Source organism: Tamandua tetradactyla, chromosome 13 (assembly GCF_023851605.1).
Source record: "Tamandua tetradactyla isolate mTamTet1 chromosome 13, mTamTet1.pri, whole genome shotgun sequence".
Lineage (NCBI taxonomy): Eukaryota > Metazoa > Chordata > Mammalia > Pilosa > Myrmecophagidae > Tamandua > Tamandua tetradactyla.
Window position 1 is genome coordinate 75,057,006 of NC_135339.1, and position 23,623 is coordinate 75,080,628.

Below are 23,623 nucleotides of genomic sequence, written 5' to 3' on the forward strand. Positions count from 1 at the left end.
TCCTCCCCTCCTCCCCCTCCTCTCCCTCCTTACCTTCTTCTCTTGAGACCCTTGAGGTGGTTGATGATTCGTAGGATCTCCCAAAGAGCCAGAGGCCAGAGAAATAAATGGAAAGGAAAAAGGGCCAGGAAAAGAGCAGTAGAAAGAGTTTTTATTTAGAAAAAGGGAAAGGTGCCAAGAGATTTGGTAAATATTAAACTACAGACCCAAGTGCAGCAGGCAGAGCTGGGGGATAGTGTGTGGGTATGTGTGGGTGTGTGTGCAACACGGATTTTGATTGATGGGCAGGATTGTTTGTCATCTAGGCAGGTTCAAGGGGGTTCCTAAGAAGCTGGCGACCCCTCAAGAGAGGAATGGATTGCTGCTGGGAGGGATTGTTGAGGGCAGGCTTGTGCCTGGCTGGGCCTACTCCTTCCTACGTCTCTGAGTCCACCCCTCCTGAAGAGGGACCATGCCTTCTTTCCTTTGGGACATCTGGTGGACTCCTAAACAGAAATTGAGCTTTTCTTGCTTGAGATTTTTATCCTTTGACTTGCGCTGACCACAGAGGCCCTTACATTTGTCCAAGACGTGGATCCTCTGTAGTGATAGGGGCCAGGGGCAGAGGCATCTCCCTGCTGCTTCCGTGGTTTTAGGCAGTGGGTGGACATATAGAGAGAGGGGGGTGGGCTCACATCTGTTTTTATTTTTCCCCTTTCTGCCAGCCAGACTGAAACTTAATAAATTGCACGAAACCCAATAAGCATGGATGTTAAAGAACATTAAATAAATTACCTAAGTATGCCTACCTGTAACACTTTTATAACGTAAATGCACGTGGGTTCTCCCGCCATAAATGCACACACAGATCAGGTTTATCCCACAGCCCCCTTGTTTCAGCCACGCTGCTGGCGAAGTTGCCTCTGCCCTCCGCCCTTTCCTTCTCTCCCTGGCACTAACCGTAGCCAGGCTCGGAAAATGCGATAATGATGCTGTAAGTACCCTTGTGCAAAAGTTGTTTTTTGTTCCAAAGCGTTGCCAGTCCGTGGCATGTAAAACTACCATGGATGCCGCAGTGAAGTTTTCTTTTTCCCCAAATAAGGCAAGCATTAATGAAGCAGCTGAGGGCCTGGGAAAATATTTTGTCATTCCTTAAAGTGAAATTTCTTCCCATCTCTAGGCAGGCCCACAGATTTACAGCCCAAATGCAAGTGTCTAGCCAGGACTTGTTGAGGAGGAGGCCACACAATTAAAAGTGTTTATTGCCATTGTTGAGCTAATGACCGCTGATACAAATAATGCTCTGGCACTCACGCCCCCTCTCCCCAACCTGGCAGCCTTCCCATGTGATGACAGGATCATCCCCATCCACAGAGAGAAAGGTGAAGTGTAGCCAGAGTCCTCGACCCACCCCTCATTCAATCACAGCTCACAGAGCTGGGCCAGGAGGGGCTCCAGCTCATAGGTGCAGCGGCCGCTCGGGTACCAGCTACTCCTTCTGGCATCTAGTGCGGGGCAGGGTGGCAGGTGTGGCCGAGTGAATGCTGTTTACCAGGCCAACAATCTCATGAGTTGGCAGAGGGCCCACTCTGAAGTGGGGGGAGCAGCCTTCTGTCTAGAGGTATGAATCATGTATCCAAACAGCCTTTGGAAATGTTTAGGGCAGGGGCAGAGGCAGACACGAGAAGGCATTCATAAATTTGATCCTGGTGGGTTACCACCCCTGAATTGAAAGAGAAGAACTGTTTTGTGCCCCCCTCTCTCTTACCCCCCTCCTTGTTTTCTTTTTGTGGGATTGGGAAGTCCCCAGAATTGATGATATGAAAAGTAAAGGACACAGGTCTTTTTTTTTTTTTTTTTTTTTCCCGTAAGGGTGCTGTTTGGGATAGTGCTGCACTTTTGCCTAGGGCATTGGAAAAAGTACTTCCTGCCCCCCACACTCACACGGTCCCTATTGTCTGGCTCCATATCAGTGGCTTAATATGGCTTAATACAGAGCCTCGGTTTTTTCATTTGTCAAGAGTGGGGATAGCTAGGGCTTCTGAAGGGACGGTGTCTCTTGTGGCTGAGCGTGTTGGCTTTGGAGATGGACTGGGTTTGGTTTTCACCCTCACTTGGCTGCTTCCTTGCTGTGTCAGCTTGGGAAGTTATTAATCTCCCAGTATCCTTATTGGGGAAGTGAGGAAAAGAATAACTGTCTCTCTCACAGCGTGTGGTAAGGCATAAGGGATGTTGGGAGGGCCAGGTGGTGCCATCCTTTTCAAACAGGATATGTTGCTTTGCCCAGTGTTTGAGGAGTGACTGCTATTAATACTTGGGGGGCTTTGCAGGGGCTAAGCCTTTTGCATTAGCATAAGGCTGTTATGATTCTTACTTTCTGGTGTTTGCCAGTATATGAAGGCAATGAGCAGCCCAAGAAATGCATGATTCGAGGGGCAGTGAGATCATTGTTTGCAACACCATGCTTTTCTTAATTTTAAAGCCATCAGTTTAAGCTGTCCCTTTAAACTCATAACAAATTTTCAGAGAGAGAAGAAACACACCTTTGTTAAATCTGTCTGCTTATAATATGCATCTAAATTTCAGAAGCATGAAAAGAAAATGCAATGTGAGTTTTAGAATGGAGGAGCTATGCTTGTGTGTGTGTTTATAAAGAATTTAAATAAAAGCTGTGCTCTTTGGAGATCTAAGTTTCAAAAGGATACTGTGTATGAAGCTTCCAAACCCACTTTTGATCATAAATAAATGGGTGTATGATCCATGTGGACCAAAGTTTTAGCCTGTGCTGAAAGAGTAAAAGCAAAGCAGTCATTAGGCACCGTTAGGCCAGACAGAGATCAGCCTCCAGAATCATGCGGGCCAGTTTTGTAGGATTCTGTTGATGAAGATTCTGCAATTCCAAGTTTTCACATTGTTTTTTGACCATTAAAGAGAGTCGCTGGTATTGATAGGTGATGAGGCTGGACTGCCGTGCAGAGCTCGCTTCTCCACAAGCGCACCATTGAAAATATGTCCACGTTCCAACCTCTGCTTGGTCCTTTTCCCCAATGGGGGGCGTTGGGCTGCGACATGAATGGAAACAGTGAATACAAGGCTTCATCAGAAGGCCCTATTTTAGCATTTAATGCACTGCCGTTCTTGTGTATTCTTGTGGGAAGAATGGGCACTGCACATTAACCTTACTATAAGTGTGATGCATTTGAACATACAGTCGGAAGAATGGCCCAAAGCATATGCATTTCTGCTGTGAGCGGTTTTGAATAAATCAACATAATAGCCTATGGTTATTAACTTATTATGTGAATTGGACAATGATATATACTTTGAGGACCTTGAACTAAATCCACCAGTTAAGAGCCTTTAGGATGGGCTCCAGAAGGACTGGAGTTCTGGGCGTTGAGGTTGTCATACAAAGAAATGAACTGCAGACCACTGGCAGAAGAGTTTTCTGGTAATACTCAGCCCAAAGTAAATTTTCAAATGCTTGGACTGCAGCACAAAATTGACTAATGTCAGATTAATTGGATCTGGATTTCTAAATGTGGGTCAGTTTGAGTTGGAAGTGAGTTTATTACCCACAAACCTCCTTGTACCTCCTAGAAGTACTCAGCCATAATTTTTCTCTGTTGCCAAAGCTCCCTGGTGAAGCTTTTGAGAAGCAGTATATTTTTCCTACTAGATTTCATAAGATGTAGTGCTAGGCTTTTGGGATAATTATGTTTTCAGATTTTACAAAAACTTTTAAACGTGTTGGAAGTTCAATTCCTAGGCCTAAAGGGACGAATCCCCACTGAGCCTGAGTCCTTATCTTGGTCTGATGGGAAACTTGCTGTGTGACCTTGGGCAAGTCTTAGCAATGTTTTATATCATAGATGGAAAACAAGGGATACGTGTATGCGGTCTTTTAAAATCAGAAATACAGAAATTCAATGATCTCATGTTTTCTGTGCTATGCTTACAAAATGGGGAAAAGAATAAGCAGGCAGAGTGTCATCTTTAAGAATCAGGATTTCCCCCAAATTACTCTTTACTTCTTAAAACTCTGGGTCCCTTTTAAAAACCTCTTAAATGGGTACAAGTCTTCTTCCATGACATTAACTATAAGTTCATGGACTTTGATTAGAGACTCTGAAATCCTTTTTAACCTTATTATAACCTACTGAGGAGATTCCTTCCTAGGAGGCCATTTATCACATGCAAAACCAGTCTAGACATAAGTGTCCTTTAAAACGCTAGTGAAGCGTCCACCAACTTCCCAAGTTGGGTAGAGTGCTCTGACTGGACAAAATGAAACAGCTTCTTCGTACCAAAAGGCTTTGCTGCCTCTGCTTTGTGTCCTGCTGCGGTTCACTGCTGACTGCTTATCTGAGGATCTCACTTAGCAACGTGTGTAGCTAAGGATTGGCCCACCTGAAGGGTTGTTGCCCAGGAGCCCTCTGAGTGCCCCAGGAGGCTGGGAAACATGCATGGGAGGTGAGTCTTTTGGGAACAGAAGAGACTTATTTCGTTTGCTACCACAATGTGGCATTTATTATAAGGCATTCTGTGAGAATAAGGAAGATTCTCTTCTCTGCTGTGGCTGTTTGGCTTCACAACCAGCATCTGAAAGACAAGGAGGTGCCACTGGCTGTCGGCCTTGGGAAACCTGGGAGTGGGGGACTCCTGGACCCAGGCTCTTTGAGAGACCTCAGCAACAGGAGTTGACCCACATTCTTTTTTGTGCTTTCCTGTGACTACTCAGTCCTTCCCTTGGTCTCTTATCGTCATGGATCTCCTCATAGCTCTTCCTTGTTCACTCTCCATCTCAGAGTCCCTGCTTACTCTTATCTTTAGTCACTCAGACTCCACCCTGACCCCTTCTATGGGATCCTTCTCTACATCCCTTTACCTTTGGCTCTTGATTCTCTCTCTGTATTTCCCAATGGAAAAAAACAAACAGGAACTTGGCTCAGCTCATCCCTGTTTGGAGCTTTTTGTGCCACATCACTGTCCACCACCTAGCCTCAGACTCACTGTCCTTGGGTAAGGTGCCACATATGAGACATTTAGCAGGAAAGGGATCTGTTGCCTGGTTCAGAACATGAAACAAAAGGCTGACTGCCTCTCTAAGGTGTCCCGGTGTTAGACCCCCTTAGAAGGGGATGTGAGTGCAGTGGGCCCTGTGAACTGTACATCTAGCTCAAAGAGGGAAAGTATGTTCATAACAGAAGGTTTTCTGTCTGCTTAAGTCAATACTGCCTTCCAGAAGGATGAGGTGGTTCCATCTAAATTACGACATCATCCAGAAATGGAATTGGGAAGTGTTTTAAGTAGACCAATCTGTTCTTCTGCCTGTTGAAGGGAGTGTGTATTCGAGTGGATGTTTCGTGCATTTACCAATGGCATCTCAGATGTCAGATGTCACTTTCTTAGCTGGTTCTATTGTCTCCTTAAAATTAAGGTCTGCAAGGACTGATTAATGAACCTAGGTTAGATTCCCTTATCAAACCAGTTATTACGGAACACTAAAAGAAGGAATGCTGGTGATACTTTTTGTACAGGAGAGATCTATTTGCCAATTCTTCAAGGTCTGGGCATGAATGGGGTGTGGGGTAGGTAGTTTACCTGTCTTAACATTCACTTCTAGAACTTAGAAGGTATGCATTCTGTTACATCTTATGGGATATGGGACTGTGGGAAATATACCTACACACAATGTCACATAGACACCACGTGCTTCAAGGAGTCCATGTTTAAGAATTTTGTGCTTATTTGGTAGAAAGGACTTTGTATTTTGCAGTTGTTTTAAGAGTACATATGAATGTGTACATGCTTATTTTGGAGACAACACAGGTGAAAGTCCTGCAGGAATGGTTATACAGGCTACATTTAGGACATGACCTTGCAGATACTGGGTTTTTTTTTTTCCTTTGAGTTGATCAAAGTCATTATTGATCATGAGGAAAGAATGCTGTAAGAAGCACTGAGGTTCTGGGAAAGGATAGTTCTCAGTTTGTCTGTCCTTCTCTCTGGGAGCAGGCCTTTCTCTCTGAGGCTTCTTCCCTTCCCTACAAGAGGATGCGTGAAATGGATTTGTTCCATTGCAGGCCTACTGTGTGCTAGATTGCACAAAGTTCTTTACATCTTTAAATTTAATCCTCAGGACGTTTGGAGGTAGATACTATTCTTATCCCCATATGTGGAGTTCTAAGTCTTAAGCAGGTTAATATCTTACTCAGATATTTTCTAAGGAACTTCCAGATGATCTTTTTACTGCCAGTCTAAGTGATAATATTTAAAGGCACCTCTCAACCCATTGAGGTCAAAAGCCCTATGTTTGTTATGACTAGAGAGACAAACTAAAACAAACAAACAAACTGCAGCTTAATTGAGGTATAAGTCACGTCATTCAATTCACCTATTTAAAATGTGTAATTCAGTGTTTTTTTCTGTGTTCATAGAGCTGTGCAACCACCATCGCGATTTTAGAACATTTTCATCACCTCCAAAAAAAAAACCCCATACCCGGTAGCAGTCACCTTCTCCATTCCCCCAGCCCCTGGCACCCACTAACCTACTTTTTTTTTTTTAAATGCTTTTCTTTAAATTAGAGAAGTTCTAGGTTTACAGAAAAATCATGTGGCAAATGTAGTTCCCTCATCCCCCCATCCCAATTCTTAACACTTTACGTTAGTTTGGTACCTTTGTAAAAATTGATGAAAGAATATTATTTAAATTGTGCTATTAATTACCACCCATAGTTTATATTCGAGTTCACTGTTTGTGTTGAACAGTCCTGTGATTTTTTTTGTTTAAATTTTTATTCTAGTAACAGATAATATAACCTAAAATTTTCCCGTTTTACAATCACATTCAAATATACAATTCATTGGTATTAACACTTACATTATTACGCTACCATTATCATCATCCAGTCTCCAAACCTTTCCATCCCCTCAAACAGAAACTCTGTACCAATTAAGTGTTCCCTTCTCATTTCCCATTCCCCATTTGGCTCCTGGTATCCTGTATTCTAGTTTCTGACTCTGTGACTGTTCTTATTCTAATTATTCCTTATCAATGAGATCATACATTATTTCTCCTTTTGTGTCTGGCTTCACTCAACATGAAATCTTCAAGGCTCATCATGTTGTCATGTGTATCAGAATATACATTTTAGTGCTTTCTCTATAGATTTGCCTGTTCTGGACATTTCCCATAAATGCAATCATGCAATATGTAGTGTTTCGTGACTGGCTACTTTCACTTAGCAAAGTGAGGAACCTTGGATGGAAACCTGGTAATGCTGACCCCTTAGCCTTGGCCGTTACAGTGTCCTTTTGCTTCCCTCTATCTCACCACCCTGTTGTCTGCAAGAAGCCAGAATGTAGAGATCCCCAAGATGATGTGGCAAGGATAAGTGAGATGAGCTAGGATGAGTAGGAAAATGTGGGTTGGATTTAGACCTTGACATGGAACTGAGGGATTCCTCCTTCTTGGTGACTCCACTGATGGCAAGGAGTGGGTTAAATGCTCCAGGAGGACATTGGAAAATGAATGTTTCCTGGGCCTTCACCTCCGTGGGGGTTTCCTGAGGGTGCACAGGGCAGGAGAAGCTTGCATGTCTGTCTTTGTGACGCTAGCACAGACATGGAGATATGTACTGATTCCTTTAATGCTCACCGGACTCCAAGGGAGTTTCAGGAAACCTCTCCTTTTCTCCTCTTTATTCTCACCTTCCTTACCCCCTTCTCACCCCCCCTTCACCTTTTCTCCTCTTGTTCACACTCTGGAGGGTGGTGGTGGGGGAATCTTTTACCCTTTCTGTTCCTGGCTGCAGCTGTAGGGAATGTTATCAGTGTTGGGACTGGGCTTGGGACCAAACCCTGCTGGTGCCTGGACTGAAACTGAAGCCGAGCCCAAATGGCAGGGTGGGTGTAGTGTGAGCCGGCTGCCACTGAGTTCCTTGGCCTGCCTGTGGAGATTTGTCCTCACGAGCCTGGCACGTTGGTGACCCTGACAGCCAGGATGGCGCAAACCCTATCAAGCAGGTCACATGGGTGCAGATCCATGAGGACTTCCAGCCTCCCCCGCTGAGTGGCTGCTTCTCCATCCGGGGCTGGCTTGGGTCTGCGATGATGCTGGAGGAGACCCCTGTTGGTGCACCCCTTATTGGGTAACACCCTCCCAAGAATGACGATGCAGGCAAATTGCTGTTAGTAAGTGGGGGAAAGTGCTTTGCAAATTATTCACTTGTGTTTAAGCTACTTACATAAAAGGAGCCAACACAAATGTTGTTCATGCTTGGGAAACTGGTTGTGGAACACGAGAAGTTTTTATTTGTGGTGAGAGCAAGTGAATGGGTAGGGCGCTTATCCTTGGTTCTTGGTTTGATCTCTCTAGCAATCCTTTGCTTCCTGCCTTCCTTTTAGGAAGAAAGGAAAAGAAAAGAGGCAGTGAGATTCCCTGTGTATGTCCCAGTAATGACGTGAGGATTTGCACAGGGTCTGAGACCTTTTCTTTTGTCTTGGTAAAAATGTGAAGGCCATGGGTTTCTGAGGTTTCGAAATAAATTCAGGGTTAAGTGCTAAGTGATGAACTTGGCTCCTGAACTAGAGTAGCTGCACCATTCACATCCCTGCAGCAGGCGTGGCCTCTGGGATGCTGGCAATAAGCCCTGTTTCCATAGGCCCAAGCCAGGGAGCTGTGTGTGTGTGTGTGTGTGTGTGTGTGTGTGTGTGTGTGTGTGTGAGAGAGAGAGAGAGAGAGAGAGAGAGAGAGAGATATGCAAATGCATGGTTGGCGGACATCCTGCTTCAACCACCTGAGTGGGTCTCTCCATTTTTCAGGCCAGTGTCTTTGTAGTCTAGAACTTGCCACCAGGTTGAGTTCTCAGCTTAGATTGTACAGAGAAAGAACGGATTAGTTATCACTTCTTCCACCCTGAAAACCAGTGTTCTGATGATCACAAAAGTGTTTGGATTTACACGGGTCACAGGAAACACTTGACTCTTCCTTTGGAGCTGCTCCCACCCTCCTCTGCTGTCCTGCAAGCCCTCCTGACCTGTTGGCCTCGGCACATGAGTCACTTAGCCAGACTGCCACGCCCATCCCTGTGACCTGGACGACTCCCGGCGGGAGTTGCTGGCACCAGACTCCAGAAAACAAACCACACCCCTGGAATGATGACATGTTTTAGCATCTCTCCACTCTGGAAGAGGCACCCGAGCCTCACACTGGGCCTGGGGTTTGTCCGCTTTGCATCCGGTGCTGCAGAGACGCCGTGTTCTCAGCTGGTGAGCTGGCCCTGGCTGGTCAACAGAGCAGGTCAACAGAGCAGGGCTTACCAAACCCTTGCTGGTTGAGAGGGCGGTCTGCAGGCTGACTAATAGGCCGAAGGTCAGTGAGGACGAGGCTGCAGCACCTTTCTTCTAGCACAGACATCATCTTGGAACTCTTGGTCAGACTCACTTTAAGCGGAACATTCTGGTTTGATAAACTACACTTGGGAAGCTGGTGGGACCATTCACATCATCACTGTGCTTCGGTGCAGTTCCTGATCTTTATGGAAGACACCTGGGTGTTTCTCATTTTAGCTTTTTGGGTTTTGTAGCTGCTGCTGCAATGATCTGGGTTCCCTTCCAGGGTGGGCCTGTGTCAGTCCATGTCGTGGGAAGATTCTCCCCATTTTAACTCCATGGGTCTCCACGAGGGATGGTTTTTCTCCTTGGGATATGCTTGGCAGTGTCTGGAGATATTTTTGGTCATCTCAGCTGAGCAGGGGGTACTCCTGGCACCTAGTGGGAAGAGGCCAGGATGCTGCTAAACATCCTACAAGGCAAAGGGTGGTCCCCCACCATGAAGACGTCAAAATGTCAGCAGTGCCCAGGCTGAGAGATCCCACGAGAACCTAAGTGGTGTTTATTGACAACCCTCCTGCCATTACTCTTGAAACTAATAAAGAAGAGATAAAGATATAGGAAAGGATATATATTATTTTGTGTGTATGTGTTTTTATTATTTATTTAATATATATTTTTTTGCATGGGCAGGCACTGGGAATTGAACCCGGGTCTCTGGCATAGCAGGCGAGAATTCTGCCGCTGAGCCACCATCGCACAGCCCAGGAAAGGATATATTTAAATGAAAGACATCCCACTTTATGAATGTATGTTTTAAGCTCAGTGTCATTTTTTGTTTGTTTAAAATAAAACTTTTTTTTTTTGGTGGGGGTTACATTGTTAATTACCTTATTTGTTTAAAAAATATCTTCATGGCTTATCGGGGTATTCTTAAAAAAAAGAAAAGAAAAAAGGTAGAAGAAATTATTGAAACTGCCCAAACAAAATGATACAAAAGCTAGTGGATTCTTCAGTTGCAAAAGGTCTGTTGTACAGAGACCAGACCCTGTGAGCTGCATTTTGTTTGCTATGATCCCGCTTGGTTAGTAGTAGAGATAATGTGAAATTATTACATTTGCATTTTCCAGAATCCTAGTTTTCTACTTACCTAATGGTCCTTTTTATTAATAGTAATATTTTTTGGTGAGAGAGTCCGAACCAAAATCGTCTCATTTTTCCCAGAATGTGAATTTTTTAAAGGTAAAGCTTCTGATTACCTTCCAGAATTTACATTGTACTTTCTAAATCCTGTTCTTAAAAGGAACTGTCTATGACAGTATATCATAAATTTGGTGGCTCCTCCATGACATGTCTGGGGAAGTAAATGAAAGGTGTAAATTAAGAAAAGCAAGTGTTTGTGGTTCCCACTTTAACCTTCTGTTATGTTAAATGGCTTTATTGAAGAGGGCTGTCACTGCTCTTGAAAACTTGGTAAAATCCACAGCAAGCTCCGCCATTAGTTGCCTTTGGGAGCACGGGAGGTTTGATGTGAAAATTATACGGACACATCTAATTGGGTGTATTTTCACCCTACCAGATATCAACTAAAGAAGTGACTCTTCCCCTCCCCATTTTTTTTTTTTTCTTTTCGCTAAATTGTTTAACCTGAATTTCATGCCATTAAGAATTGTATTCTAGTAAACCATGTGCCAATTTTCAATGTTTTATTTAGTAGCATCTCTGTATGTCCCAACCATATACATTTCCAGACATCTGGTTAGTATTCCCTCCCTGCTTTGGGGGTGATGAGCCCTATGACACCCCCACCCCCCCACCCTCAGAATTTATACTCTTCCCTGTGTCCTGCAGAAGCCAGGGCAGCTAGAGGAGGAAAAAAAGGCAGCTGTGTAGACCTCTGCTTCCTGTAAAGTGGGAATAATCAGTCTTGTCCTGCCAGTCTCCCAGAGGTCATATATAAGTTTCAAATAAAACATGCTGGAAATTCAAGAACAAAGAAGTTACACAGAGATAAGACAGGGGAAGTTAAGTCAACTTCGACTTCAAAAAAAATTTTTTTTTAATAGCTTTATTCACAGACCATACAATTAATCCATTTAAAGTGTAGAATTAGTTGATTTGTTTAATATATTCACAGAGCTGTGCCGTCATTACCACAGTCCATTAGAGAATATTTTTATCACCCCAAAAAGAACCCCATACCCATTAACAGTCATGCCCCATTTCCTTGGAACCCCCTTGGCCCAGGGCAAGTCTACTTTCTGTTTGTATGAATTTGCCTGTTCTAGACATTTAGTATAAATGGAACCATGCATTATGTGGACTTTTGTGACTGGTTTCATTCATGTAGCATAATGTGTTCAAGGTTCATTCATTTTGTAGCATGTATCAGTACTTAATTCCTTTTCACGGCTACATAATCTGTTGTTTGGATATACCACATTTTATTTATCCACTCATCAGTTGATGGTAAACCAGAATTAAAAAAAATATATTAGGCAAGTCCCTCTTTGTTTTAATTTTCAAAACTATACCTTCTCTTTTATTGGAAGTTAAATGTTCTTATGGTAAATACCATTAAGTGGCAAAGATTTCCAAGTGTAGAAGTGATCTACTTAATTCAAGAAATACTCACCTCTGCAGAATTGACAGAGACACCCAGACATGGGATAGAGGTGACTGTAGACTCTGTGGTCTCTCTGAAGCTTTAAAAACTTTTAATCTAGAAAATGAATAATTTTTCTAGAAACTCTTTCTCTGGGTTGGCTAAGAGAAATAAATTATCTTGAGTGACTCAGATAGGTCCCTGACATGCGCTCTTTTGGCTTTTCTACTTTGGTGATAATCCTTGAAGCTGTGGTATTAGTCAGATGATAACAATAGGTTGAGACAAGATAAGGTTCATTCCAGCCTGGGGAGTCTTTTTGCTTTGCTTTGTGTTTGATTCATTTGTTACTTTTATTTTATTTTATTTACTTCTTATAAAATATTAAGAAACCCAGGTATACCTACATTCTGAAGATAGGAAAATTCATTTTCTCCAAATTTACCACCCTGGCTCTTGCCTGGACCAGGTATAAAGCAGCTTATCTACTTAGGGTAGACCTAGCCTCACTCAGCTGCTCTGTAAGGTACAGCTCTCGTCACTGTCCATCAGGCTGTTTTTGGCATTATCAGAAACTTTTCAAGGAAAACTTAATTTTTTTCTTTTCAATTTTAGGCTGCACACTTTAGCGATATCCAATTGATTTTTCACTTTCAGAAGCAGAGAACCCTCAATAAGTCTTAAGAGAACCCCCAAAAGCTAGGCATTCTCCCAGAGCCATCTGAATATGGGAACATGGGAGCTACTGCCCTGGGCTCTACAGATGGGCCTGTCCATTTGCTGGTGGGAAGAAAGGAGAACAAGAGGAGTTCACCGTCCAGCTCCCGTTCGTGTGTGTACTCTCTCTGATGCTTTCTCTAAATACAAACACACACACACACACACACACACAATTGAGGGATCCACCCCCCCACCCCCCCAGAAGTCTTTAGTCTGTTATTTACTAGCAAATCTAAATGGTTAGGTAGAAGGAGTTAGCCAAAGGCTTGGGTAGCACCTGGGATCATTTATCCCAGACTTCGTTACCCCTAAGTTTCTCTCCCAAGTTTGACTTTTCAAGCCGAGAAACCTTAAATACTACAGTATTGGTCCAGGCTTTTAGAAATTCTCTTTCATTCTCTACTTTGAGCAAAGAAATGCTGCCTTCTGCCAAATCACCATGTTCTAGGCAAGAGCCAGTGTGGTTGCCCCAGGCACCTGTTCATTGACAGCTGTAGGGTCCTTCTCGGTAGCCTGATTGGCATTAGTGTGTTATACAGTGGTGGCACATTGGAACCATTTGGAACCAGGGATGTTGTGAGTGGAGCTGTTGAGCCTTTTCCCAATTCTCATGTACTGCATTCCCGTTCTGAACAAGATGGTGTCAAAGTTGACCCGGCCTCTGAGAATCCATTGCTTTTGAATATTTATATCCTTACCATGATGACTGTTTTCATAGGAATCAGGAGAAAATAAAATATGAATTTTGTTTAAGAAAAAAACACGAGAGTGTTTTTGAAAACTATTTCAATTTAGTAAGTTTTTATGCAATCAGTTTAGTGTCTATACGGCATCTCAACCAAAATGGTTTGTTTTCATCAGCACCCAAGAAAAATAATATTTTCTCATAAATTAGCCCTTTGTACCATTATTCAGTTCTTACACCATGAAGACTCTCTGGAGTTTGTTGTTGTCAGAAAACATATTATCAGAAAATAGTGTGTTATTATCTAATGCTAATGATTGCCTAGTAGGAATGCATAAAGAGGACATGTAATTGGGGCTCCTGTAGCTAATAAGATGTGAATTATGAGAACATTTCCAGGAGAAATTCCATGGCTCTTCTAGAAACCTGTTATTTGCTTTTTTAACATTTGATCCCCACTGATAGGAAAGGAGTGTGCTGTTGATCAACACAGCCTTCTTTTCCAGAGCAAAGTAAGCTCAATTTCCTAAGGGGTCATTAAATGCCCAGACTCACCCAGCCCCCTTGAGCTGTCTTTACAGCCTCTCAGTCCTTTTTCAGGCTGTTCACTGCCTTTTTGTAGGAGATGTGTTGGTTCCTAAGAGGCACCCTAAGTCCAAATCAGCCCCTTTCTCCCACCCCAGGCCCTTGATTCTGTTCAGTGCTGTTTATGGGGTGCGCAGGGGCATAAAATGAACCAACCTTCCTTCCCGGAGGCTTGGCTGAGGAGAAGGAACTTGTCTTCAGCAAGAAGCTCATTAAAAGAACAGCGTAACATCTACTCTGTTAGCTCCATACACAAAGCTTTCTGCAGCCTGGGGTTCGTGGACCAGGGCTCCTGCTGGAAGTTCTCCAACAGCAATCAATGCTGGGTAAGGTCGATGGGCTTGAACGTGTGAATCAGCTCCTATTCTCTCAGAGTAATTGATGAGCATGCGACTTCATGAACTCACTGGCTGTGCTTGTCTGGAGAGATTACACTGTTGAGGACAGGTGCTCTCAGTTCCATTTGCAAATAATGGATGTGGAAGTTCCCAGGAGAAACTTCAACTTGTACCTGCTGAGGTCGCATCAGAACCGCATCACTGTCACGGGAAGCAGGGTAGAGAGATGTGCAGGCACCCAGAGAGTGTATGCATGTCCAAGGAATTAGGCTTGCCTTGGAAAGGACTTCATTTAGTTTCCAGCCATGTGTGTTAGAATTTTTTTTTTTTTTTTGCATGCTTTGGCTAATGTCACAAGTCTGGATAATGTTAAGGTTGGCCACGTCACTTATTACCTTTCATCCCAGTAAAGCCTTGACCTTCCCTAATAAAGCTAATTTAGTTTTGATATCAGTTTTTTTAAAAGCATCTCTTATAATCAAAATTACCCAAATAACTTTTCAATGTATTTTTTTTTTACTTAATCCCAAATTCTTTATAAACATGTTGTTCCTACTTTTCCTTAGTCACTTATGATTACATAATATGAAAGTATGTTTTATTTCAAACTTTTTCATATTTGGTAGGCAGTATTTTTTTTCCATAGAAAACAAAAGACTGGCATTCACAAAGTTTTCTTTTAACTAATAAATGCCCTTTGCAGTGAAGCTGCAAATGCATGCATGGTGCCTGATCCCTAAAATTAGTTTTCCTTCACTGTGTAGAGCTATTATGCTGAGAAGTATTTACTGGGCAAATACAGCCTTTTCTCCTTTAATGTGACTTACTGCAGTGAATAGGCCCTTTTATTATATAATGGCTTCGTCCAGAATCTCAGTCACATTGCACCTGTACTTAGAGTGATTTGGGGAGCTAATGAAACCCCGTCCTCTGCCTTGCACTAGCCCTGCAGGATCCTAGTGTGTTAGAGGTGGGCAAAAACCCCGGATGCCATCCATTAGCCAGCACCCTCATGTGCAGATGAGAAACTGAGGCCCAAAGCCACTGGGGCACACAGCTAGTCAGTGGGGGATGGCAGCAGCACTGGGGTCCCACACCTGCCTGACCCGGGCTGACGTGGAGGTGAGGCGAGCAGTGCTTTGGTGCAAGAGGTGAACGTATGGTTAGATCACCGTTTGCCCCTTTCACATTCATTCTGGTTGTCTCCTTTTCTCTTTCTCACAGTGTGGAATTCCTTCAGGGCCAGGGCAGACTTCATTTCTCTTCAGTGCTGGGATAGTGGTTACGTTTCACCTTTTGTTAATCTGAGCAGGGTGCACAGCGACTGTCCCCTTGGTGTAAGGGAAGAGGGAGCTGCCCTCAGGTGCTGCATCTTTGCCAGTCCTGACTGCAGCACCCTGTTCTCCACCTTGGCTGATGCCTGCTGCCCTATACACATGCACACAGGCGTGCAGGTGTGTGTACTCACACACACACCATGCACGCTTGCTCACACCTTGTCACTCGCACACACGCACATTTTTGAAAAAATAATGAGAAAAAAATGTACATGCTACAACAATGATGGTATCCTGATTTGGGGAAGAGCTGGAATTGTTTTTAGTGACAAAAATAGAAGCTTGTTGGGAACCCTGATTAGACAGTTTCTTTGTATCTGTGTTAAGTTTTGACAGCATATTTTAATTAATTAGTTCTCATCAAAGTTACTTCGCCTTCAGAGGTGAGAATTATCATTGGAGCTTAAAGCTTGATCAACATGACCTGGAAAGGCCTTATGCCTATCTCCAGGGTTATATATGTGCTGGTGGCGTTTTTTGTTTGATTGTTTTCTTATGTCCTTATTTGGACTGCATCCACAGAGAGGAGGGCTTTACCGTCTCACTGTTTTTTAAAACATAGTTTTGTTGTTTCACCATTTTGCTTCTATAGTAGCATGGACCTTGTCAGCATTCTTTTCTACAACGGATTTTTTATTCCTCCAAATATGCTGTATTTTCAAAATAAAATTCTTCCTTGTTATGCATAGAACCCCAGGCTGCTAGTCTTAAAAATCTGCGTTTTAATTTCAACTCTACCCTAGCTGTGAAGTCCTTGGCACGTTCCTTTATATCTAGACCTCAGGATTCAAAAATAAAATCAATAAGACAAAATTAGATTAGGTGATTTCTAAGAACTAGTCTGTTTTACAGTTTTGATTTATTTCAGAGACCCCAAATAATTTTCTTCTTCTTGCTGTCAGGGAGAAATCCCTTCCATTAAAAAAAAACCTCCACAATCTGAACTTTTCTGAGATAAGACTGAAAGCTTTTGTCTTTTTCTTCCTAAGAGGCAGATTCAGAGGTTTCCCAACAGCTAATGGCTGCTGGCCAATTTTAAATTTGAATCACATTATTAAATACAAAATCTTTCTCTGGAGGCGTTGATATTTTTAGGAATTTTTTTTTCTTTAAGTGCTTTTCAGCACCTTCTATATATTTTTCTTTTTTGTTTATTTTTCTTGGAAGGACAGTTTGTACTTTCTAGCTCATTTGTTTCTATTTGATTGTATTAACTTTTGACTATTTCTCAGGTACCTGGTAAAGGAGGCTGTAAGCTCATAAAGAAACTGACTAGTGGGATACACAAATGTTGCTGTGACCCTGTGAGTGGAACATCTTGCTTCTTGATCCATGTGGCCATGGCTAAAACTGGTCAACACCCCTGTCCCTAAATGCTGAGCTACCGATGAAAATCAAACCCGCAGCCCCCTTCAGCCTGCCTCCTCTCTGGACATTATACAGCCCCATCATTTCCCCTTCTCCAGAAGGAACCCACGTCCTGAAATCCTCTCTAGGGCAGACAACATTGTCTCAAATAGTGTGCCAGAGAAAGCAGGGGGGCAGATTTTGGCACTGTTCAGTACACCTGGTCCCTTCCTTCGGGATCTCCTGTGTTTGTGGAGACCACGTCTTCAAGTGGGGTGGGGTGGCTTTGATGGAGGGGCACGGCAGGAGAAGGGGGTCTTGGTGGCAGTCTGGCAGGTGCCTGGTTGATGAAGGGTGGCCCACCCTTCTCCCAACAACAGGGCCTCAAGCTTTATTTGCTCTTATTTAAAAAAATACCAAATGTGCCCTCCAATACATTGCCTTGTAATAACCCTTTATCATGTCAGAAGTATGACATTCATGAGGCCTTCATTTTTCTTTTCCTGGAGCATCTCCAGTTTTTTTCTACATTATCACTTGATTCATGGCTGGGCAGTCACTGAGGTTGTTCTGACTAAGAATAAACTGCTCCCATCAGAATTTCTCTCCTCAAACCCTGAGCAAAATGAGTTTATTGACCCATGACTCTGAAGTCCAAAGGTAGTCAGCTTCAGGCACGGTTGGATCCAGCGACCGGTATATCAGGACACTGTTTTCTCCAGTTCTTGGCTCAGTTTTCCTCCAGACTGGTTTCACTGCATAGAGGCAGATTCAAATCCAGAGAGATCTTATCTTCTCCCACAAGTCTGCGATCTCTGTTCTGACCAGCACCTGTGGAAAGGCGTTGCAGTGCTAAGTGAGTCTGGACTGGGAACACCTGTCCACCCCTGGAGCTGGAACGCAGTCTACTCCACTTGAACCATGTGAATTGAGCATCAGGATGGGGCCCCAGAAGATATCCTGTGTACCATTACTGGAAAAAGCATGAGTGGAAGCTGAGCAGAAAAATCAGCCTGCGCTCACTTCCTAACCTTTAGGTCCTATCACACAGTTTTGTGCTTTCGGATAGACCCAGCCACGGTTCTTCTCATAGTACCAAATGATTTTGTATTCAGGTATACACTTCAATTTGTTTACAAGGCATCTTCTCCCCCAAATTTGAGGTGGTTTACAAAATTGTGTATTATGCAAAAGGAGTTGGAAATGAATAGGAAAGAAATTTAAAGAGAAAATCAGAGTAAACCCATAAAATAAGAAGGGGTTAAGGCTAATCTCCACAAATTCAAAGCTGGTAGCTTCTAAAGTGCTGGTAGGAGTGGCCTGCAAATTTGACTCTGCACTTCCCAGCCTTGGAAGACTATCTAGGGCTCTCCGGAGGATGTGTATATGTGCGTGCGTGCATGTGTGTGCATGTGTGTGTGTGTAACAGTCCCCTGTAGGAGCACAAGACTGGAGGAAACATCCATGGGAAGAGAACACAGATGATGTGATATCTGGTAACCTTAGATACATTTCCTTTCCAAGCTCCTTCTTTAGGGCACTTGCCCTTGGGAAACTTGCCTCTTTGTGGTCAGCATTGTGTTAGAAAACAAAGCAAGTGAGCAGACAAGGACTAAACCCCTGTATTGCTGGGTTCCTTCCAGAAACAGTTGGAGGCTAACGTGTCACCTTTGGTGGGGACGCTGGGGTGAGTCACTACCATGACAAGGCAAAATTATTGAACTTCTAAAGTTGGGCTTATCTCTCCGATGGACTCATGCTTGCCTAATGACTCATGTTCCTGTTTACAAGTGATCAATGTGGAGAAAAGCTGGGGGGAGCGTCTGCCTCCCAGATGGAGACCAGAGACTTCCAGGGTTTGGGGAACTAGTACCGCCAGTGGTTCTCGGCTGCGTTCCTGGGGTTGGTGCTCTGGGCTCCAGGCAGTGGTATCTTCCAGTGCCCAGACACGGGGGTCAGCTGCAGCCTGCCTGAGCACTGGACTGGCACCAGTTTGTGGGCAGCAAAGCCCCCTCTCATTATGGGAGATCACTTTGCATTTGGATGGTTTTAGTACACTTGGGCAAACTTGTGGCCTCTAGAAGATCAGGTATTAGAGTAACCACGTAAATCACTCTTGAATTGTGGTTTGTAGGTTTGTCTGTTTTTTTGTCGATTTCCTATCTTTCAGAGTCTTCAGTACCCTCTAGGTTCAAGCTGATAGTGATATCAGGACATTAAGATACTGGGTTGTGTGCGCAATCTCATATTCTTAGTGCTGAATTCTATTACTCAGGACTAAGAAGGGCGAGAAAATCATCCATGGAATTTTCTTTTTATAATTTTTTTAAATGCCAGAGCATAGAAGCTATATACTGTTTATAATGATCATGAAGAATGCAGTCTTTTTCTTCTTTCAAGACAGTTAGAATCGATATTTCTTTGTTGTGACATAGCTCTCTCTCACCCCAGATTGCTCTTTATACCCCGAAGTTCTCTACCCAGTTTGTAGAGCCCTGGGCAGCGAACGAGTCGACAGAGCAGCCACCTGCATGGTTGACTGGAGACCTGGACCATATTCCCCTCTGCCATTTACTAGATGTGTGACCTTGGGCATGCTTCTTAACTTCTCTGAGTCAGTTTCCTCCTCTGTGAAATGGGCGTGACAATGTATACCTACCTCACAGGGTGGTTGTGAGGATTCGTGTAATAACACGCACACTCCTCTCCGGGGCCCCACACGGAGAGGACAGCTGGTAGATTGTAGCTGCTCTCGTTGTGGGAAGGCTCCAGTTTGGTTGAAGTTCAGTTCCCCACCTGTTCTTTGTAAGTGGTCCAGGGTAGTAGGGGTAGTTGCTTCTCTCAAAAAGATGGTCATCTTGCAGGAGAGAAGGAGTCAAGGCAGATCCCCAAACAGCTGTAGTATTGGGTGGAACCATATGGAATTGCATCTTGGTAGGCAGAAATATCAGCAATTCCCCGTGGGTCAAATGAATAGATGATTCATTAAGGTAAGTGGAGAGAGAAAAAGAGAGCTAGGCTTAGAGAGAGAGAGCGCTTTCCAGAGGCTCAGAGGAAGGAGTGGCCACATCCACTGGGGAATGATGGGTAGAAGTGGAAGCAGTGCAGCAGAGGGGCAATCAGGAGAGGCTGCATGGAGGAGGAAGTTCTATTTGAGATGTCTTTAGAGGGGGTCCCGAGCTGGAAGGCGAGGAGGTGGAAGAGGTCTGGGTTTGTGTTGGGAAACCATCATCCTGGTTTGGAGCACATAGAAGAAATGTGGGTTAAGGTAGAAAGTCAGGCTGGGGGGTCATGTATGCCTTGGGGACCGTGTCCCCCTCCTCCCAAGCCTCACTGTGTTCCCCTTTCTTCCTGGCAGCAGTGCCCCCTCCCTTGCTGCACTCAGGGACATGACTGTCAGCACTTCTGCCCCCCCTCAGACTTCACTGTCAGCACTCAAGTCTTCAGGGACATGAAAAGGAGCCACTCCTTACAAAAGGTTGGGGAGCCCTGGTGTATGGAGGTAGGTCTCGGAGCAGAACGACGGTATGAGATAAGCTAGCTCTGAAATGAAACCGGCCATCCAGAGTTTACCTTGGGCTGGGGCAGGGGCCACCCGCCATGACCCCCGAATTCCCTCTGGGTCACACGCAGTCTCGGGTGCCGTGATGTCTGAGTGTACTGACCGCTGATAGGATATCATATCCATAAAAACGCCAGCTTACAAGGACGGGGTGGAGGGTGGTGCACCCTGGCTCCCGGCCAAGGCCGTAGGATCCGGTGTCCTGTGTGGCTTCCAGGAGAGAGATGAGCAGTGCGCTCTCCCGTTCAACTTGACCGCCAGGAACAGTTCCCCGGGGGTCTTCATTCCTCCTTGGAAGAGAGGTTATAACATAAAACTTTACCTCTGTCTCTAGTAATTTAGGACCTAATAGATTCCCTTTTTAAAATTCGTGGTGCTGAGACTCTCACTCCCCTGCCACGATACCCACCCGAGGCTGCCCCGAATGGCTTCTCCTGCAGTTGCTGCTCTCCAAGGACAGGAGGCATTGTTAATTTCCTTTAAATAATTCAGTAGAACGTCAATACCTCCCACTGCCCCGTGCTTGGGAGTGACAGTTCTCTTCAAATTAGTAGTTGCGAAGAATAAAGAACATTTACAACAAACTTTTATCTCCAGAAAAGCAAAAGTCAATGCAGATAAAAAAATAACTCTTAGACGTACGTAAACAGCAAAAGATTTAGTACTAGTTTTTTTTTTCTTTTAAAGAAAAGTGAATATTTAGAAGCCAATTAGTAAAACTTCTGTCTTTTAGAAACATTTATTGTATTCCTAATAGATGCTGGGTGCTGTGCTAGCTGCTAGGTCTATAAGGATGGAAAGTCTTGTTCTTATGGCACGTGGATATATATTCACTTAATGGAATATCAGGGACCCTTTTCTGTGTCTAAATTCTGGTTAGGAACCTCTCAGGTGTTGTCTTGTGGAAATCCTCCAGCTGAACCATTCTCCTTCAGACAGATGTGAGTACAACGGAGAATGTTTTGGGGGCCTTTTGAATTTCCTTCTGCTGCTGGCCTCTGATAACTGCCTGTTCTTGGATGACCTGGTCCGGAAGTCTGGTGGCTGTGCAGTGACTGCAGGGAGGCCCCTACCTTCTGGGCAGTAGCCGTGGCCTGATGGAAGCTTTTTCTCCTTCCTGGTTGAGCTTTTAATAAGCTTAGCTGTTTATTCTCTCAATGCTGAGGCCTCTGAGCCTGGCCATTCTAGCACAAGCACCTGCCAGAGGGTAACTCACTGATCTTTGTGGATCTTGTGAAGTAGATAAGGAGAACCGGGCATCTGTTTGGAATAGGAGGAAAATTAAGCAGAAAAACTGAATTTCTTTCTAATAACTCAAGATCCAGAGGGGGAATAAATCACTACTGTCATTTCTCAGCCCCTTCTCCAGGCAGGGAACATCTGCTGCAATGTCCACATGGCATGTTCTGGGTTTGGGTCTAAATCCATGAATTGCGAATAGGCCAGACACACGGATACTGCTTGTGAGAACTTGGGCAAACTACCAAAGCACCCTGATTGATAGCGTGTCAGTGGGGCAGGCTGGGCGCCACTGTGGCAGCTCAGCTATGCAGCACATTTCCATATAGGTTTTCATGGAAATGAGTTATGTAACCCTCGTAGAATCTACTGCTTCGGGAATTGGGGTGGTGTGTGAGAATCCTGATCCACAGCACAGGTGTGCTAGAGATGGCTCTTGTCACCGTAGTAGAAACCACGTGCGATTCACACTTAGGACTAGATTCGAGTCCAGTGTTGTGTCACTTCGACTGGGCAAAGTGTGTCACCTTTCGGCGGTGCAGTTCTCTTACCTGTAGAAAGAGGATGGCAACAGAATACCTTCCCAACCCTGTTAGCTGGTTTTGTAAGAGGATCCCTCGAAATACCAATCAAAGGCTGACAACCGACATAGTGCTTCCTACAGTCCAGACACTGTTGTAAGCTATGTTTATGTGCTAACGTACGAAAACTGTACAGCAAGCCTAAGGGGGAGGTGCTGTGATTTTCTCCGTTTGCAAATAAAATAACTGAGGCACAGGGAAGTTAAGCAACTCGCTTAAGATCACACAGCTAAGTAGTGAAGCTGTAAGATTCCTGTTAATGAAGGGTTGTGTTCTGGAATGGTTTGGAGCCTTCCACACCAACTGCTTCCCACTTGCGAACAGAGAATGCATTTGATTCTTTTGGACACCTAGCCGTCTCAGGAGGTGGGAGGAAACCTTTGATTCAGGACACCCCAAATCCACTTTTACTTTACTAGCATCACGTTCAGGATGCTCTCTACCCATCCAAATTTAACTTTCATTGACCCTTCCCTGTCTTCTTGCTTCTAAACCTTTGGTCTTTGCTTGCAGGAATTAAGGTTGGTAGACCAGTTGAGTAAATATGACTACAAAAGTCAATACCCACCAGGGCAGCGATGAGTCAGTTCTCTCTAGTTAGCTATTCAATGTGCGTTTTAAAGCTTACCGCACAGTTATTACATTGGGGCTATTAACATGTTTGATAGTGACAATAATAGGGCGTGACCCATGGCATAAACGCATTCAGATAAGAATGAACTTTTTCCAGTAATTGCTTAGTAAATACCATTTTCACGGAAATACTAGTAAACAGACTTTTTTGAAGTTTCTTGTCCCGACCCTTTGCTTATTCCTTGTTTCCTTCCTCTCTAGAAGTTCTACAAACTTCTGATTGTTGCTGGAAGCTAGCAAGATATCTTACTAGCATTATTTGCTTATTTTTAAGCTCTTTTTCATTATGGACAAGTGTCTGTCTGTCTTTGTTATTGATGCTACTCATTAATGTCTCAACATATAAATTTAAGGGAAAAAGAGACTTCTGCTAAATTTGCAAAGCTAGATGCATAGATAGGGAGTTAACCATTTTGGTGGGAGGAAATGAAACTTTTCTTAAGTTAATTAGACCACATCCTATAAATTTGTGGCTTATTTTATGTCTGATTCTAAAAAGGCTGGTATCGTGGCCAAAGTTTTATTTTTGCTTTAGTCATTTGAAATAAATATAGATATTACTTCATTTCCTGGGTACTTTTTTTTTTTTTCATTACAGGTCATATTCGGAAAGTCTGGATTTATACAACAAAGTGCATTAGAGAATTATTTGCTTTACAAAGCTCTACATAATA

The 23,623-nt window shown here is 43.8% G+C and overlaps 1 protein-coding gene across 30 annotated transcripts in view; it reads left to right on the top strand.

Moving 5' to 3' along the window:
* TCF7L2 (transcription factor 7 like 2) overlaps positions 1 to 23,623 on the top strand; it is a 191,370-nt gene that overhangs the window by 99,667 nt on the left and 68,080 nt on the right. For 10 of the 30 annotated variants that reach the window (XM_077126042.1, XM_077126043.1, XM_077126049.1 and 7 more), the window contains one exon: positions 20,293 to 20,436. The exons of 18 other annotated variants lie outside the window; for them this stretch is intronic. In XM_077126042.1, the coding sequence (XP_076982157.1) occupies positions 20,293 to 20,436 (144 nt within the window). The remainder of the gene's footprint in view (positions 1 to 20,292; positions 20,437 to 23,623) is intronic. 2 more of the 30 variants (XM_077126044.1, XM_077126064.1) reach the window with 1 other exon arrangement.